Consider the following 19,203-nt stretch of genomic DNA (forward strand, 5'->3'; position numbering starts at 1 on the left):
CGGTCCCCGGCATTCCCACAGCACCGGCCTTGACTGGTATGAAAACACTGATCTGCTTACAACTAATAAACAAACTTTTTCAGCTGAATACCCAGAGCCCTCTATCTAAAAACAGAGATGTGATCAAGGATACAAAAAAGTAGGCAAACGGTTATCTCCCTTTTTAAAAATGAATTGGAGCTCTAAGTCCAAAACAAAACTGCAAACATGAGCAAACACTGAAAAATCACATTGCACCTGGAATGAATAGAACTAACATATAGGGATCTGGTGACAGCTAGGCCTGTTGTAGCGGTTCACAGAGCATGCTCGGCCTGTCGCACTATTGTTTGACACATTTCAGCTTTTCTATTGAAACTTTAAACAATACAGTGCTACAGTCTGCTGACTTTGCTCTGCGTGTGTGTGTGTGTGTGTGTGTGTGTGTGCATATGTGTGCTGTATGCACACATACACAGTGAGTATGCACGCGTTTAGTCATGTAGTCGTTTTATGACTGCGTTTCTACTAATGTGGGTCAAATTTGAGTTTACACATCTCCCCACACCCATCCTTAGTCAAATATACACAGGCTAAGAAACTGCCATGTACCAGCACTTGCTTTGCCTTTCCTGATCATTGGCAACCATCAACTACAACTGTCTATGATCAAGTGTACAGCTAGCCAATCCATGTACAGCAGTAGCTTAACTTAAATTTTTCATAAGCCGGAATCTGGGCATCAACTAACACGTACACACATCTAGGTAAGATAATAGTTGCCAATAATTAGGGGGAGGGGGGCTGATCACTTCAGGATAATTCAGTGTCAGGTAAGATGGGGATCACAGAATAAAACAAACCATAAAGTATTGGCAAATATTATTCAGGCAGTCCCAACACACACAAAGCACTTTTGAACAAAAGCACTAAACCACAGAGAGATTTACTGAGAGTGAAATACTATTGCCACAGGGAGGGGAGAGGCTGCTGGGAGAGGGAGAGGTGAGCTGTGGGCCAGCGCTGGCTTCTCAGCTGGTGCTTCATTAACTGACTTTACAGCTCTGTGGAGGTTTCAGGTGCCAAGGCTGTGAGCGACCTGGACAGAGACTTTGAAGTGAATGAGAGCAGAGGTGGGATATTCCTGCGACATGAAACGTTCGTGGGACGTCTCTTCGGTCTTACCAGTTTGTCAAGTTCAGCCCTTTTTTTTTTTTTTTGCGAGGGGGAAATTTGTTACAGCAGAGAGCTCTGAAAAGGTACAAACAGGTTGACTGAGTCTTAACAATCAAGTCTGTCTTTGCTTGGGATTTGTTCACCTACCTGCCGTAACGCCTCCAAAAGCACAAAGGGGGCCTGTTGAAGATCTTCAGAGTGGTTAAGTGTCTCACTGAGCAACGACACGCTTGTTTGGTGATTTTTGTTTGATCAGTTTTTGCTGCCGTCGGTGTGAGTGGCCAAGAAGCATCCTGATCTGTCGTTCTCAGCGGGATCCTGCAGAGACGCCGTCAAGCGCTTTACTGCGAGTGCGTTTGTAGGAAAGGATGAGCGGTTTGCTGTACCTGATCCTTCCGGCCCTTGGGGGCTACACCGTCACCTCACTGTACCTGCTGAAGAACCCCCACATCCTGCACAAGAAGAAACGCGCAGCCTTCCACTGCAGGCACATCTCCCACAGAGGAGGTAAGAGCTGGGGAGATGAGGAGCCTCACCTTGGTAGATAAATGTGATCTCTGGAGTCCTGTGTCTTTCAAAACCTGGCATTGGCTTTCCATTAAATAATATTACTACTGTAACTATAATACTGTAGATGCCAAGTTCTCTGCTCAAAGAGGAGAGCATTTCTCTTTCACTTCCCCCACCCACTTCTTCCAAGCTCATTTCTTTCACTGTTAGCCCACCGTTGCCCCATTAGGTATATTGGTTCAAGAATATAGACAAAAGTTTATCCATAGTGTGTCTAAAGATTGCAAAAATGTTTGATAAAGACGGGACTTTGTGAAAAATAACTCCTTTAATGGTAACCAAAATGCTCTTCCTGACTTTAACTTAAATCTCACTTCATTTCCCATCTCAGTATGGTTTTTAAGCTATGTAACAAAGTAGATTTTAAAAAGGCAAAAAAATGAGAAGGAGCATGTTGAAAAGAGAACACAAATGTCTATTAATAACTATGTCCTGTAATGAATAATGCGGTTTGATTACACTTCATTCTCCCCTTCCACTCTCACATGCAAAGTAGGCTGCTTCACTGGCTCCTACAAAGTGGTCTGGAGGGTCTTTGTTCCAAAGGTGTCTCTGGCAAAATTTTGTATAATATCATTTAAAGCTGTAGTAGGTAACTTTTATGGATGATGTAATGAAAATAAATTGCCATGTTTGGTGGCCAAAGACGAGCCGGATAATATGTCAGAATCTCAGAAACAGCGGTATCCCTATTCCTCTGCTATTCTCATTTCAAAATCAAATGTGTGGAAACCCATCCGACCAATGAGGAGTCTGAGGCAGAGGGCGTGGCTCTGTCCTGTCAATCACTCCTCCTGTCACTCACTATAGGAGTGGGAGGCGTGTCATTCCTCTTGTTGGTTTAAACTTCCTCCTGAAGTTACCTACAGCAGCTTTAATTCCTTTACTGGAACTTAGCACAATGAGTGAATGTGTGAGAACTATTTTGATCTGAGGTTTCACACCCATTATCTCCGCTCCTACTGCCTAGACAGCTATGCAGTTCTGTAATAAATCACATCTAACAGCAAAAATCTTGTCAGAAGGGGTTACCTGGGAAACATCTTCTCAAAAGGTGGTCCATGGCTTAATGCAAATCTGTTTTGTGCTCTGCTCCCCTGTGCCACCCCATCTTCACCCTGACTCCTCTGTTTGTTATCAGGATGCGGAGAGAGGATAGAAAGCACCATGGAGGCTTTCACACAGTGAGTACCAAACCCTGACCCAGGTGGCTGGCAGAGGAACAGACTGCAGTGGCTTGTTTTCAGAAAGTCTGTGACCAACTGTGCAGCTTCGAACCTCCTCTAATCTTAGCCTTGTTTTGTCAGAAGACAAAAGCTTGCTTAGTGAATCTGCATAAATAATGTCATAACGTTTTTTCCGTGCGTCCCCAGTGCGGTGGAGCAGGGCACAGGGATGCTGGAGCTGGACTGTCACCTGACCCACGACGGCCACGTGGTGGTGTCACATGACGAGAACCTGCTGAGGCAGACCGGCCACGACGTCACCATCTCCTCTCTCAGCCTGCAGGTCAGAGGACAGACCGACAGGACTGTGGGGGCAAAGGTCACGAGGTCACGTTGTGATGGAGGTTCAGGCCCGGGTCAAAGTGTCTGCAAATAGTGTTTTTAGGGTTTCTTTTAGCCAACCTAGGTGCCATGGAAGGGGTTTGTTACACAGTTAACAGACTGACAACTGACCTGACTGAAGTGTTCTGATGTGGTAAACTCCACCTGTGTGGTCTGTTCTGCCATCCAGATTAAAACAAATGCAAAGAATTGTTTGCTACTAACCCAGGTCAACAAAAATAATAATAACAGGCCCAGGAGTCTATCTACTGAAGAGTGACAAGCTTGGATCGTTTATATGCACAGTAACCTGCATAATGGTTCATAACTAAGACAAGGTCATCAGGGATATGCTGTTTGGTTTCCTTGGAAACCAAGCTGGTGTGGATTGCAAAGTAATAAATGGAGTGAGGTGTTTACATGCTTCAGTATGGTGAATAATATCAGCATATCCCAGCTATCAAATTAAAGATTCTTGTTGTGATTCTCATTACTCAGGTTATTTTAAATAGAATATTTGGGTTTACATGCAGAAATTCAAATGTAATAGTTCATTATCCTGAAACTTATTGGATTGCATGTAAATGTAGCTACTGTTTGCAGACTAACTAGTTGAGCCCCAGATGTGTAATCCACACCTTGGATTCTTCTCATGGTCATTATCATAATCAACATCATAGTAATATTAGTCTATTAGTAAGTTTGTTATAACTATCTTTTGTCTGCCTACTGCTTCTCAACTCTTGTAGGACTTGCCTTTGTATAAGGAAAGGCTGGAGGTGACGTTTTATGCAGGTGGGTATCACTTTCCCTCTCTTGGCCCTGCATTCCTCAGTCTGAATCAGTAACAAAAAGCCATTTCAGGCAGAAATAGGTCAGTAGCGGGGAGTAAGCAGCTTCTGAATCTCTTCTGAACACTTACTTTTATCCTAAAACCTTCCTGTAAGCTTTGGCTTTTATTCACGTTGTCCTTGTTGCCTTGTCTGTTTTTATTTATTCCTTTTGTTTCATCTCTGACTGGACTATTTTTTTTCCTTATGGATCTTCTGCTTTATTGAGCTTTGTCATAGTTATTTTTATTTTTCTTGGTTGGGAAGCACTTTGTTTTGAAAAATGCTATATAAAATCAAGTTTATTATGGATAGTCAGTATTCCGTGTGTGTGTGTGTGTGTGTGTGGAGTGATATCTCCTCCGTTCTCGCCCCTTCCTTCCTCTAGGCCGCTACAGCAGCGGTGCAGACAGGAAGTTTACTCTGCTGGAGGACTTGTTCAGGAAGTTCCCAGAGATGCCCGTCAACATCGAGATCAAAGAGAACAACGACCTGCTGATAGAGAAGGTAGAGCCAACAAACTCGATGCTCAGCAGATCACATTCTCTTTAGGATCGGCAAATTTATCAGATAGTGTTAATTGTCCTCATTAGTGATCAGTGTTGGGTCCTACTCTCCACCGCTCATCCTCCCTCCCTCTTGCCTGGTTCTCCACTACCGATGCACCAAAGCAACTCCATCTCTCTTTTGAAATCTCCTCTGACATTTAAACTCACCTCATCCCAATGAATAATAAACTACAATGAGATTGTTTATTTTAAAAGCACTTTTCAAAACCCACAGACACTTTTGCAGAGATTTAAACAAATCAAAATAATATGCATCATTGCCAAAAAAAAACCCTGATAACACAGTAAGCAGTAGAAACAACTTAGTCAGAATTGTCACATAAAATGAGCGACCAGAGCCTGAGATTAGAGAGTGCAGACAAGTTTGAACAGGTGAGACTTCACTGCTTTTCTGAGAGTGGAGTGTGACTTTGCACCCTGAGGAGCTCACCCATGAATCAGTGTCATGACGATGATTTTTTTTAACCTGTTCTTTACTGTGGGAAGATTGAGTTGCTGTCTGTCAGTAACAGCCTGCTCCACACTCATACAGGCGGTAGTTGGGGAAGAGGGGGGAGTTATGAGAGCGTTGATGAGAGAGCTGCCTCACACTGTTCCCACCATACTCCCAATTCATTACATTCATGTCTTTCTATTCAGTATATTTTCTTCATGATACATTGGATTTTATGCACTTCTGTTTGGTTACTCACCACACTTCCCTCTGCAGCTGCAACCATACTTTATGCTGCTTGAACACACACAGATAGAACTCTGTATATACAGAAGGTGGACAAAATAATGGAAACACCTACCTAATCACATATAAAAGTGTTGATTTTCAGACCTCTTTTTAAAGTTGACACATGCTGCTAATTGGCATTCAGCTGGATCAGCAACCTGATTTTGTCCTTTTTCATGTGGTGTTTGCATTATTTTGTCCACCCCAGGTATGCAGTGATAGTCTCCTGCCCCCAGTTTGTCTCGCAGTGCCGCTTCGCTACCATTTGTGTCAGTTACTGTGTAACTCTTAAGTTGTCAATATCTATCTGCACAAATGTCACCAAGACAAATTCTTCTACATTTATTGTACTTGCCAAGTAAAATACTTCTGATTCCCCGTCATATTTCCTCATTTCTAAATGTTATTTTGTGCTGTCTGTGTCTCTCCCCGGTCCTCCGCTAGGTGTCTGACCTGGTTAGACGCTTCGGCAGGGAGGACATCACCGTCTGGGCAACAGTGAACTCCAGCATCATGAGGAAATGCCGCAGAATGGTACATAAGCCACTTGGGGGAGACAGAATTATCTGAATAGTATTGCATTTCCAAGTCACTGAAAATAGCACAGTTTTTGCCCCTGTCCTGTGCATAACCTAGCATCAATTATGTTTTAATTCTCACCTTAATTCAAGCCCAGTAAGTTCACGATGCACTACTTCATGCTCAGTTGAAATAATCGAAATGTTCTCAATGTGAAACATAGCTTGAGGTTCAGTAACGACATGAAAATGAGAATATGATGGTTTGCTGCGATATTACAGTCTTTTCTCAGTGCACCACCACTCTGTCGGCCTTCAGTTTTTACTCAAGTTTGTTCTAGCATCACTCCTCTCAACACTTTCTCTCTTCTGCTTGTGGCACCCCCCCCCCCCCCCCCCGCCCCCCGCCCCGCCTCTCTCTCTCTCTCCTAGAACTCCTCCATGCCTTACAGTTTCTCTATGAGTCGAGGTGTGCTGCTTCTCCTTCTCTTCTACAGCGGCCTGCTGCCCTTTGTGCCGCTGGGAGAGAGCTTTCTGCAGTTCTACCTGCCGCGCATCATCAACAGGTGTGGCTGTCTGTGTGTGTGCGCCTTTGCATGTTGTGCCCATATGTGTGTGTGTGTGTGTTCATGCATGTGTCATTGCACAGTGGGTAATTTGTGTAGTGTTTAAAGTAACAAGCCAAATGGTGGTAAGGTAAATTGTTGTTCCCCTTCCATCTCGGCCCAAATCTGTTCTTAGCAAGGAGGGATACTATTCCCTTCATCTCTCCTCTAGCTCTCTGCCTGTAGCACATGTGTTTGTCTGTGTTCGTGGCTGTAGCCCACATGTTAATCTAAGTTTTCAGTTTACATGTCTGGTATTTAAGTCACTCTGACTGTAGCCCATGCGTTCATCTGGTGTTATCCTCCTAGATTTTACTGCTCTTATCTGGCTTTTGTTTGGTTTAAGAGGAAGAAATGTGTAATAGTGTGTGTGTGTGTGTGTGTGTGTGTGTATCCAGGCTGACTTTGTTCCTCTCTTTTTCTCATTGTGTTGAAGGACATTCATCCCTGAGAAGCGCATTCTGAGGAAGAGACCGCTCATCTTTCTGTTAGAAAAGTGAGTTTCATCAGAAGAGAGGCATCGCAAAGAAATTCAGGGGAAAGCATTTGAAAGCATTACTGGCTGCAATGATTTCCAAAGTGGTTCTTTGTGGAATAATTGTTAAAGTGTTAAAGTCAATGGATGAATGTCAAAAGCAAACGTAAATTCAAACAGAACATCGTTTTTAATCTATACAGCATGACAACACTTTGTTGTACAGTAACACACTGTTACACTGCATGTGTTGAAATAGTAAGTTCAAATTCAGCACTGCAGATAATGCTACGCCAGTATTTTTCATTTCTACTGTTACTTTGGATAAGAGAATCTACATTTCCATACACTTTGTATGTGCTGGTGTCATTCCAGGTTAACAATGAGGAAGAGTCTTTTTAAACACCTTGCGGCCCGTGGAATTCAGGTATGAAACCATCATCATAATGATAAACGTATAAAGCACAAACCTAAAGGCAGAGTTTACAAACAGCTTTACAGCAAGGCATGGAATAAGACTATCTGGATTATGCTAACAGTGAGCCGTAAAACGTTCTAAGACATCCAACACTTGATGTCTGTGAAGCAGTTCTTGAGAGTGTTTATGCAGTTTGGGTTGTCACAAGGTTTTAACAGGAGCTATAATTGGATATTGTCTGAGTAGCAGTGGAAAGGAACATTATGTTTACAAATCATGCAGCCAAGTAGGAGCATGTAGAGGGAGATGAAAAGGATGGGGGCTAGAGCTGAGCCCTGTGGGACCCCACAAGTAATGTCTGCTGAGGAAGACGATGAATTGCCTGTTAGGACAGTAGGTTCAATTCAAAAGGTAAGTTGAGCCAGCTTAGTGCTGAGTCAGAGATACCCACCCAGTTTTAAACGAGGTCAGTTAAAATTGCATGATCGCTTGTGTTAGCACTACGGTCTAGCAACCACCTGCATCTGCTGTTAAAAGGGTATTTGTTACCTTAAGAAGGGCTATCTCTGTGCTGGGCGGGACGGAGGCTTCATGGTCCTTTGTGTGTGGAGTTTGCATGTTCTCCCTTGTTCACATGGGTTTCCTCCCACATTCCAAAGACATGCAAGTCAGGTGGATTGGAGACTCGAAATTGCCCATAGGGGTGAATGGGAGAGTGAGTGTGATTACATCTGTGTTAGCCCTGTAATGGAATGTGGAAGGCAGGGAAACACCTGGACAGGCTCCCGGCTCCCGTGAACCTGAATAAGGAATAATCAGGTTAAGACATTTAATGATGAATGAATGTCTGTGTGCTATGGAGGGGTCTAAAGCCTGACTGAACTATCTCAAAAATGTTGTCATTCGAAATAGATATCATTTCACTAAGAACTGCTTTTTCTAAACCTTTTGATAAAAATATCAGTGTAGAGATAGACCTGTAGTTGTTAAGGGTTCAGGGATCTAGACCTATGATCTAGACTAGATGTTGAAGGTTGATCTAGGAGGAGCTGAACTATTGCATGCTTAAAAATAGAACATACCAGTGGACAGAGAGCTAAATTCCTGGTATCACATCTTAATACTGATAAGTGCCTAAATAAATACCTGGAAAAAAAGAGAGATACACAGTATATTGAAATCAGGTGAGGGGCATTATTTATGGTGTGGTTTAAACCCATAATTCAAGACATACACCAGTAAATACAAAGCCACTGTGAGCATCCTATGATGCACTATCTCTGTCCTGATGTGAGTAATCTCCTCCAGGATGACATCACCCCGATCTGCAGGGCATGAGTGGTCACTGAATGGTTTGATGAGCATGAAAACAATTCAAGTCATATGGCCCTGGTCGCGTCACTCACTAGGTCTCCACTCATGCGAACATTATTTAACAACATTATTCTTAAGTAGCGCCTAAGAAAGGGGTTTCCCACCATCATCCACAAGAATGCAGAGAGAGATGGCAGAGGTTTCTCATGAAAGAATGGTGCCACATTCCTCCAGATGAGCTCCAGACTCTTAGAGAAAGCATGCAAGTCTGTACTGCAGTCTGTGCTGATGGCCCAGTGTCTTCCTTCATGCTGCTGTTTCCTCTATTTTAGCAGTTACATGCAGAACTGAGACAAGTCCAACTCTGGTGTCCCGCACGTCACCAGAAACGCTGCAAATACCACATTTAAAATGTTTATTTATCTGTAATTGCAGGTGCATTTGTTTGTGTGCAATGAAGACCAGGACATAGAGGCTGCGTTCGGAGTAGGGGCCACAGGGGTAATGAGTGACTACCCCACCCTTCTGTCAAACTACCTGTGCAGCCACAGAAGCCAGGACTGAGAGACGAACACATCCAATCAAATAACTGATCACCATGCACAGCTCTGAACAGACAGCGTGGAATACCATCAAAACTGTTTCTGTCATGACCATGAGTGAAAGCACAGGTCTAAGCACAACTAACCCTTGGCTGTTCCCACTCTAATCAGTCTGTCAGGAGCGGTACAGGGGTCACGGTCTGAAAGTTCACACTGCACAGCAAAGACCAAGACCAGACCTGTTGAGGCCAAATGAAGTTCAAAATGAAAGACCAGCACCTGGTGACCAAAAGGAAGAACACTTAAACTAGTGGAGAATAGAATAGTGAGCAGATATTTTCAAATTAATATATTCATAATATACTATAATGGCATACACTTCTTTTATATTCATACCTGACACTATTCATTGATTTGTTACCAATGCTGCTCTTGTAAGAATGATTTTCTTTTCTTGATAATTGAATAAGCATAATTCTGGAAAGGTAATACCCAACATTAGTCAAATGTAACAGGATAGCAGATGTAAGCAGCCTGCTTACTGCCATTTAAGGTTGCCAACCTGACAGCTACAGAGGAAACTCCACCTCCTGATTGTTCACATTTATTTATTTTTTAAATATGCAGGCAGTCATTGGTGTGAGAGAATCACGTACGCAAGACTGCAGAAGAGAAGGAAGTACAGGGAATTTGAGATCCATTTCCTAGACCAAGAGGAGACCGTGACAAGTTTAGTCCCAGATCCCATGAGGTTTTGGTCTCAAGACCGGAGCTACAATCTCTCTCACACGAACTACTAAATACCATGCAGTAGGAACAAAAACAATCAACACATTAATCTCAACGCATAATCAGTGTTAACAGCATTAGTTGTGCGTGGTGTGTTCTGCAAATGGTTAATTTGCAGAATGACCTCCTGTGATCTTTCAGACAAAGCCAGTGTGTCAAAGAGTAGTCACTGATCTTCCTCAGCAACAATCAGTCACATCTAACAGGGCTGAAGTGAATGTTTTACCTGGCTGGACCACGTGATCTGACAGCCTATCAGATATCTCCAGTTCTGTGATAAGAAAATAAACATGACTTTGTTTGGATTGTGTTGGATGTTATTTTCTGCCATGATAGATTGGTTTGGCTATGTACTGGACTAAACTTAGCAATTAAATCATCTGGGACGCTTCCCTTGTTTTTATGTTTTCATTTATTTTCATAGCTGGTATTATTAAGCATGAAACACAGGATCAAACTTAAGGAGGTAAATGAAAAAGATGTGTGAGGAATGTGTACTTATTGGCATGTTGCATATGAATATCCATTCTAATATACAGTATGTATTATTGGTATTATTTATGTAGTATCTAATACTGTGTTGTTGTTTATCTGGTGCCGTTTTCTGATCACTGGTGTCTACTAATTCAGTCACTCATCTAACATGCACAAGGAGGTTTATACTGTATGTGCAGTAAACTTTACCTACTTCCTCATTTCCCAGGCCACGGTCAAAGTCCGGCCACATTACTGTGATAATAATCAACCAGTTTGTTGGTGAAACAAAGGCTGTATTTTTCTGACCTGGTTGGCCGTGCGTTGCAATGTGACAAGTGAGTTAATGGAATAAGTGGATCAATTCAGACTGAGGTCTTTAATGGCTGTAAAGAGCAAAGGTCTGGTTCCACTGACCCAGGAGGGAAACGGGCTCTTGACAAACAAGACAAGCCGCTGTGAAGAGGAAAAACCCACAACCTCTTTTCAGAGACACTAATAAGTCAAAAACCACAAGATGAACTGTTCCCCTCCGGCCCCCACAAGGAAATTTAACATTTCCCGAGTCTTGTCACATGAATGCATTTGTGTTCATTTCAGGTTAGCAACCCCCATGTTAGCGTCCAGTCTAAAAGTAGAACACGGACTTTACCCCAAAGCTACTCCACATCACAGGCTATTATAATTTAGCAGCAGGTATGAAACTGCATCAACAATCAAACTGCCTGATGGCCATAAAAAGACACTCATGTGAGGTGAAATCTGATTGGTTGACCCATATTCTGACTGATAATCCGTGATTCCTATTGGTCGACAGCGATTTGTTTTGCACTTGCTGACGCATTTGAGACTTCCTCCTCTGTGTTTTGATAAACAAACTGCATTTTTTCTCCCGCCGCCGCCGCAAACTAACCTTGTCAGCTTGCCAGCATTGTCGGATTTTAGCCACTGTTTTAACGAAGACAACACAGGGATTTCAAAGTTGCTTCAAAAATATAAACGAAGCGCGGGTAAACGTGTTTTTACGAAGGGAACGAAACCTGCAACAAAAGAGTCTTTTTATTATTTGAATCATCAGCGCATGGTCGACTGCTGGACCAAGCCAACCTGCTGACCGCCTCCTCTAGTCGGATGCATCTCAGTTAACCTGCCCGTTGTCGGTCGCATTGGTCCACTGTGAACAGCCCAAACATTAGGTGAGTCGATACCAGGAAATATCCTGCAATGCGCATCTGACCTACTGTATCTGTATCTGAGCTGCTGCTGTGCTGCTGCATGTTGTGACAGTGCGGAGTTAGCTGGTTAGCTAACACGTTAGGTTACAGCTAGTGGCCGTGGTGTTGTGGCTGACAGAGGAACCAGACCGTCTGTTTTGCGACTAGCAGACGATTAGCGAGTCAGGACAGTGCATTGATGGTCATGGTGCAACTCGCACTGCCACGAGTTGAATTTGGGTTATTGATTTCATCTAATGACGCTGAGGACAGACAGTAGCTAGCTATGACAACTGTGAGTGCAACTTACTGCATGAACCAGGAAGCAAGCTACCTGATGAAAAATCTCCAACATGGTGTCCTAACCTATCTGTCAGTGTTAGTTTGAACTAACCTGGTTAATTTGTGACACTGCATCCTCTGCCAAGTGCTACTTTCATTCTCTGCCAATTTCTGCACAATAACAGTACTGAAAGATAGCCAAATACAATACATTCTAGCAGTTTTCAAAGGTTGGGATAAAGCAAGTTCAGCTGTATTGTGAGCCTGTGATGAGATTTGTTTAGGTTGTTGGACCCTGTGTGGCTGATGGTTACAGTACGAGCCTCTGCCATTCAGCCGTCCTGCTGCACTGCACATTCCTCACTGATAAGGGTAAAAGTTAATCACAGTGCAAAAGGAAAACCCTAATTAATCTAAAAGAAGCAATCCGCCCGGTCCCTAATTCATATAAATGGTTATGCCAGTGTGTCTTAGGAGTCATGGCCTACATGCATGCATCATCCCCAAGTCGTGCAACTACTAACAATCCTGCTTCCAACTTCCTCCTCAGACATGGTGAAGCTGACGAAGGCCAAGACATTCCAGGCCTACCTGGACTCCTGCCACCGTCGCTACAGCTGTGTCCACTGCCGCGCCCACCTGGCCAACCATGACGACCTTATCTCCAAGGTCAGCACGCTGCCACCCATTATCACAAATCATAATCACTTCAGGTGCCAACTACATCACTTCGTGGTTCCTACATAGGTCAGACAGTAGGGAAAATGGTTTTGACTATCCAGGTGGTAAAAAAAAATGACGGGAAAGGACCCAAACTTACAAGAAAGTTTGGATATAATATGGAAAGTTGGAAGTTAGCTGGTGAAATCTTGAATCCGCTGGCCTCTGTAGCCGTTAACAAACGGAAAAGTTAGTTTCATGTCAAGTCAAGTGGGTACATGAAGGACGCCTGTTCTGATTTCCTCTTTCCTCCATGTCTCCTAGTCTTTCCAGGGGAGTCAGGGCCGAGCCTACCTCTTCAACTCTGTGTGAGTATCTTAGAATATTTCAGTTTCACTCTCACTTCATTCACTGGAAGTTGGCACATTTATCATGAATGTTCTAATCTTAGCTTTCCAGTCTCTCATTGTCATCTCCCTATAGATATATAGTTCTGTGTTGAATTACACCAAGAGTGTAAGACTGGCGCCTCACCGCCTAATTTACAGCTCCGCACCAGACCCACCTTGCCAAAAAACCCTGTTGATGAACCCTGCATTAAAAAGAAAATCTTCCCAGATGGGGTCCCTGGAAACAAAACTTGCAAATGGGGGATTGTGGCTTAATGCATATCTCTGTGGGTCCTAGACAGGAAAACCTTTGGGGGAATCTATGATCTAGTTTGTTTTCACAGCGCATCAACTTTGACATCCTCTAGTTCTGTGAAAACAAATCCCCCGTAGCAGAGGCGTGTGTTTGCACAGACCACACTGTCAATAGAGATGTGATTAGCTCCAGAGTGGACCTTGAAGTCAGGTGAATTTCCTCACATGTACAGTCGCCCTCCTCTTGGGTTAGTAGGTCAGGAACACTCAGGCTGTAACCTTAGTGATGAGGGCGTTCAGGCTTCCCCGTCAGATTGACTGCAACACTTAAATCCAACTTCATCAGCATCTGTACAGTTTAAACCTCTTTGATCCGGTTGGAATTATGTTTAAAGTGGCTTCAAGCTTATGGAAAGGCCTGGTAGTTCTCATGGGAGCTTTGTTTCAAGGGAGACCTTTTTATAATCTGAACTCTAGTCATTTTTTCCTCCACAAGTCCTTGTGGGATTGTAGGAAAGTATATTGTTTGGACAAAAAATGTGCATGTTGGCATTCGTCAGCAAAATCAATGGTTATCGCTAGCCAACTACAAGCTAACTATTTGGGCTGTGGGTAATGCACATATTGACTCTGAGAAATGCTGACACAGTGCCATTTTTTTGGGTGGTTGAAAGACAAATGTGTAAAGTTTTTTTTTTGTTCTCACTATATGGGAAGAACCTTGTGAACTGTGAAGTAAATTAACCGGCTAATATTCAGAATATCAAGGCATCCATTTAAGAGCCAGGGCTCCAGGTTGTTGTTGTTGTTGTTGTTGTTGTTGTTGTTGGGGAGAGTAACTCAGTTATCGTGAAGCCCTTGATGAATCAGAGAAAGCTCTTGTCTGACGGTGCTGCTGCTGGTTTCAGAGTGAACGTCGGCTGCGGTCCTGCGGAGGAGAGGCTGCTGCTCACCGGGCTGCACGCTGTGGCCGACATCTACTGTGAAAACTGTCACACCACGCTGGGCTGGAAATATGTAAGCACACACACACACACACATGCTCATGACATGGCTGCACACACATAATAAAGTGCAATCTTTTCTTATCTAATACAGTGTTTCCTCTAATTTTATGCAGCTGTGGTGGGATTATTCTAGTTTTGTCCCATATCTGTGCGGTTTGGGTTAAGTTATGTTTCAAGTTGAGGTTGTTAGTCCTAAAAATGTTTTTAATAATAATAAAATAATTACTTCTAAAACATTTAGACTACACTTATTTTTAGTTTTACATGATAGTAAGACTAAATTACAATGCTAATTTTATTTTCACATTTTCTCTAGCAGTGGTGGTAATTTCCTTGCTGTGGTGGTGCACCACTGCTAAATGAATACAGAGCAAACACTGCACATATTATATTGTGATACTGTTGTCATAGATTAGATGAAACCTTAATGATCCCTGTAGTCAAATGGGGTCTTAAAGGCAATATTTCCAAATGGTAAGAATTTGAAGCACACAATGCCAAACAAATTCAGTCACCCTTCTCATACTGTAACTCTCTACCATACTTTGGGAAACAAATAACAAAAATCAAGTCATGAGTCATTTCGCAACATCAAGATATTATCAGGTTTAAGCAATACATTGAAATTCTAATTTTAGGGTAGCTGCAGGGCAAATGCGGAAAGACAAATAAATAAACAAAAATTCAAAATATCTGCATATGCCTTATGAAACTATCAATTTTACTTGACCGTAGTATAAAACTGAGTTTCAACTACATTTGATATGCTTCAGCCAACCTTATTTGCCCCCTCTCTCTCTCTCTCTCTATCTCCAGGAGCAAGCCTTTGAACTGAGTCAGAAGTACAAGGAGGGGAAGTTCATCATTGAGCTGTCCCACATGATAAAGGACAACGGATGGGACTGAGAGGGAAACCCTGAGCTTTCTTCATGACTCTTTCAAAGTTCCATCCCCTCGGCCTAAAAGGGTTCCAGCGTAGCCTCCTCATCCCGCATACGAGCCATCGCTATGCCACCCTTCCACTTCATACAGCTTTGCCAAGAATAGCATGTGATGCCTTATCTTTATATCCTCTTCATACGTTTTTCCAGCGACTACGAGAGCACATCTGCTTTTACTGCTATCCCAATTCTTAGTTGTGCTGGGACGTGGAGTGAATGAGTGTAGGGTTTGTGTGTGTGAGAGACGGGCTGGGAGACGTAGGCGCACAGGCACGTGTGCATGTTGGGTTTTTAAGCGTGTGTGTGTGTTGTTTGAGTGATGCAACCACAGAACAGTCTCACTCTGTGGGAGTGAGGTCAGTGGAAGTTTTTCAACTTCAGATAATTTGACCCTCTTACAAATTGGATGCAAACACTCTGGTTTGCCTTGTGAGTTTCAGCTGCACATGTAGGCGTGTCTCTAATGGCCCAAACGGAGTAAAACATTTTGGCTTATGTAACCCATAGATCAAAGTGATACAGGTTTATGGGGGAATACTTAGAGCAATAGGAGGGCTTGTTTTTATCGTGTATCAACAAAGTTCATTTTTTATCGTAAGAACAATAACAATGGTCATGTTTTGTCCTCCAAAGGCAATCAGGGTGATCAATTGGTCATGCAAAAGGCTGCAGAGTTCTCAAACATGGAGTATGAGCGTATTCTGCTTGTGGGTATACATTTTAGTGTGTGTGTTTTAATGTGAGACGGGACGTGTGTGTGTCTATGCAGTGTGTGCTGAGATGTCACGAGCTGGACGGTGTTGAGAAGCATTTGTCTGGGGTTCACATCAAGAGTTTCCGCTGCACAGTTGGGATTTCCACTTTTACCTTCTTTGATGGCGAGATCAGTCTTGTGTATATAACCTAACATCCAGCTGCCCTTACGGATACATTTACTCAATCATGGTAGAGCGAAATGTGTTTAGGATTATGTAGCATATTTATGGTGATTTTTATGTCTGCTTCTTTCATTAAATTGTATTATTTTAACCTGACCTCTCACATTAAACGGTATGTGGTAAATGTCTGTAGTTGACATTGTTTTGTTTTTAATGATATAATCTGAATAAGGGGCTTTTATTTGCTATTGGTTCACACATGAGTAATCCCATCAGCCTCTCCTGATGTGATTTTTTTTTTTTAATGATTAACTTTCACAACTTGTATTCTAATGAGGAATGAAGGCGTTTGAGAAAAGTGGTTTCTCTAAGTACACAGGAACAGCCTTTTAATCTTGATCACCGCCATTTAAAAACAATGGAGCCGTAGGCTAATCCCCTTGATGAATTTAAATGCTAATAACTGTCATACGTTTTACTGCCCTGAGGAATTAATGGAAAACAGACAGAGCAAATCATTCACATGCCCACAGTTTAAGGTTTTAAACGTAATTTATAACGACAAACCTCGTGTTCCTTTCTCTTATTTGCACGGCAGCAAAGCTCCCATTTCCAGCAGGGAGAGGAAAGCATCTGAATCTGTGGAGAGAGTTAGCCAGCAGATGGTGCTGTGGATACTGTTAGACACCCAGGTTTTCAGGCTGTAGTAAATGGTTGAAAATGCATTTTTCTATTGTTAGAGCACATATACCAGTTGAATTTGTTAGATATAGATCAACGTTAAGGGCTTGATTCCAAAACGTATACTCATTGTGGAAGAAATATACCACCTGAAATTCTTCAGTCAAAAAAAACAACAATCTCCAAAGACATGACTATTTTGTAAGCAAATGTCTTAGATGACTCAAAACTAACAGTTACTCATGTTTCACACCATCAAGCATTTTGCAAAGAGAGTAGGCGTCAGTTGTACACAGTGGGAGACGGTAAGAGAGAGAGAGAGTGGGCTGTCCAGCCTCAAGTATTGTATTATTTGATGTGATAGTTGAACACAGACAGCACAACATGAGCTGGGATTTAGACTCAGCAGCATCACATAATTCTAATTCTGACAGGTATAAATTGTTTCTAATGTAAATATTGGCTGTGGGTGTTAACTTTTATTCTAAAATCTACTCTGGCAGCTAAGAAATTAAATTCACTAGAGAAATTCAGAATTTGCAGAGTTTGAATAAGTGAGTTTCATGCCTTGAGAGATGAAAACAAATCACATATCCTCTAATCTGTCCTCTCACTGACAGTTTTATGGCTGTAATATTTAAAAAAAAAATTCATTCATACACTTTCTTGTTTTCAAAGAGTGCAGCGGTGGAGAAAGCCCTTATATTCTCAAAGACAAAGTTAAATCCATTTCAGTCAGTGGAGCACTACAGGGTGTTGCATTGTACACCGGGTCCTTAGAGCACAGGGCATTAGATTATAACGGTTACATAAATGTAATGATTCCAACAGAAAATAGTTCACATAGTCTTCTCCCATAGTCTTCTGAATACACTCCAGGAACAAGTCACATGAAAAAGCTCTGACCTCCTCTGACCTAATAGCTCTTTGTTTTTTTAAAGACAAGTTGGGTCGGGGGCTGCTGACAGTCATATGAGCATGCAATGCACTTTCCACTGGCTGTTCCGGTTTGACTTGTAACTTCTGAAAAATCCATATGTACATACACTCATGAACGGATTGGAATCAAAGGCCGGTCATTCACTAAACTAAACATTTGCCAAAGCAGAATCCAAAGAACTTGAAAGCCTTACTGAGTCTCAGGCAGGGCAGGGTAAGATATAGTAGAGCAGAGTAAAGACAAGGTTCATTTCAGCATTATGTATGTCACACACCATTATGGTTAATGGTCCCTCCTAGAAAGTAGTTTTCCAGTGTTTAGACACTCAATCAAGTTGTTTTTCAGTGTAGTGAATTTAAAAATGCTTAGGGAAATGCCAGAATGCTCTCCTGTTTTCTGGGTTTGGGTAGACAGAGCCAAAATAACAACTGGAAAATGGTGTGACACACAGAGAGGAGAAGTAAATGAGACCCATTATAGAGAATTTAGAGATCAAACCTGTGAACTTTTGGTTATGGGACGGACTAACCATCCCTGCTGCCCCATTCATGTCCTTTGCACTTTATGGTGAACTGGTTTGCTAAAAGCACTTTATAAATTAATTTTACTTGATTTGACCCAACTTTCCTTTACACAGCGTAATCCTGTAATGGTTATAGAAAACAAAATTCTAGTGTAACACCGGATAAGTGATGTAAGTTTATGTATAAGCCATTTGCTGGAGCTCTGAATCTCTCAGCCTGCTTAATGCTATTGAAAGTTGTCAATATACATCAATGCCTATTGCTATAGAAGATCTTTGACCTATTCTATCTGACTGTTCAGGTTTTTGGAAAGATGCAGGCTGCTATTGGTAAGACATGGATTCCTTAGAAGAAGACAGAATAATAGAAAAGGAGCTTTGGGTTTCATACAAGGAGACTAATTGAGGCCAAGACAAACCATGACTTTCTGGTCTTGTCCAAAATAAGTATAGTTGTGTAAACCTCAATGAAATGATGTGGGTGAAAAATAAGCATGACACCATACCTCATTGAGGATTACTGTTGGAAAAATATACATGTACTTTTTAAGTTATTAAGTTGTTTTAGATATTTAAGCTAAAGAGTGAATATGATCTTATAGGAATTCAAATCATATCATTAGGCTACAACCAAGTAGCTGATGCACAAAAGACAAAACTGAACATCTGTGTGGGAGAATCATTCTTAAGGTAAGGACAAAATTGTATTGAGGTGAATTATCAGTAAAATGCCCCTTTAACCAATATAAGAAAATAAGCCTATTTCCCTGAGGTGGGCCTACTGTCACCTTGTCCACAAAGTCAGCAGCTCCAAACTCCAGGATTTTATCTCTTGGTTTCACCACCAGGAGAGTCTTGGTCACTCTTCTTCTAACTTTCAGAGTGTCATGCTGATAAATGAATAAT

General features: G+C 42.1%; 2 protein-coding genes across 2 annotated transcripts; both read left to right on the plus strand.

The window, feature by feature from the left end:
* Positions 1-1,090: 1,090 nt before the first annotated feature.
* gdpd3a (glycerophosphodiester phosphodiesterase domain containing 3a) lies at positions 1,091-10,358 on the plus strand. The gene is made up of 10 exons (XM_071911922.2): positions 1,091-1,662; positions 2,867-2,909; positions 3,099-3,234; positions 4,022-4,067; positions 4,491-4,609; positions 5,837-5,926; positions 6,343-6,476; positions 6,952-7,011; positions 7,366-7,417; positions 9,158-10,358. Exons 1-10 carry the CDS (start codon positions 1,524-1,526, stop codon positions 9,284-9,286), a joined length of 948 nt encoding a protein of 315 aa, XP_071768023.1. The 5' UTR covers positions 1,091-1,523; the 3' UTR covers positions 9,287-10,358.
* Positions 10,359-11,400: 1,042 nt separating this feature from the next.
* On the plus strand, positions 11,401-16,341 carry ypel3 (yippee-like 3). Its single transcript, XM_071911927.2, has 5 exons — positions 11,401-11,723; positions 12,574-12,692; positions 13,008-13,051; positions 14,236-14,344; positions 15,151-16,341. The coding sequence occupies exons 2-5, from the start codon at positions 12,576-12,578 to the stop codon at positions 15,238-15,240; spliced, it is 360 nt and encodes a 119-aa protein (XP_071768028.1). The 5' UTR covers positions 11,401-11,723; positions 12,574-12,575; the 3' UTR covers positions 15,241-16,341.
* The last annotated feature ends 2,862 nt before the right edge of the window (positions 16,342-19,203 follow it).

The sequence above is a fragment of the Centroberyx gerrardi genome, chromosome 7, assembly GCF_048128805.1.
Source record: "Centroberyx gerrardi isolate f3 chromosome 7, fCenGer3.hap1.cur.20231027, whole genome shotgun sequence".
Lineage (NCBI taxonomy): Eukaryota > Metazoa > Chordata > Actinopteri > Beryciformes > Berycidae > Centroberyx > Centroberyx gerrardi.

Coding starts and splice junctions, on each gene's coding strand:
- gdpd3a (XM_071911922.2), top strand. CDS start 1,524: ATGAGCGGTTTGCTGTACCTGATCCTTCCGGCCCTTGGGGGCTACACC. Junction 1,663..2,866: donor GCACATCTCCCACAGAGGAG/GTAAGAGCTGGG, acceptor GTTTGTTATCAG/GATGCGGAGAGAGGATAGAA. Junction 4,610..5,836: donor ACGACCTGCTGATAGAGAAG/GTAGAGCCAACA, acceptor GTCCTCCGCTAG/GTGTCTGACCTGGTTAGACG.
- ypel3 (XM_071911927.2), top strand. CDS start 12,576: ATGGTGAAGCTGACGAAGGCCAAGACATTCCAGGCCTACCTGGACTCC. Junction 13,052..14,235: donor GCCTACCTCTTCAACTCTGT/GTGAGTATCTTA, acceptor TGCTGGTTTCAG/AGTGAACGTCGGCTGCGGTC. Junction 14,345..15,150: donor CCACGCTGGGCTGGAAATAT/GTAAGCACACAC, acceptor CTCTATCTCCAG/GAGCAAGCCTTTGAACTGAG.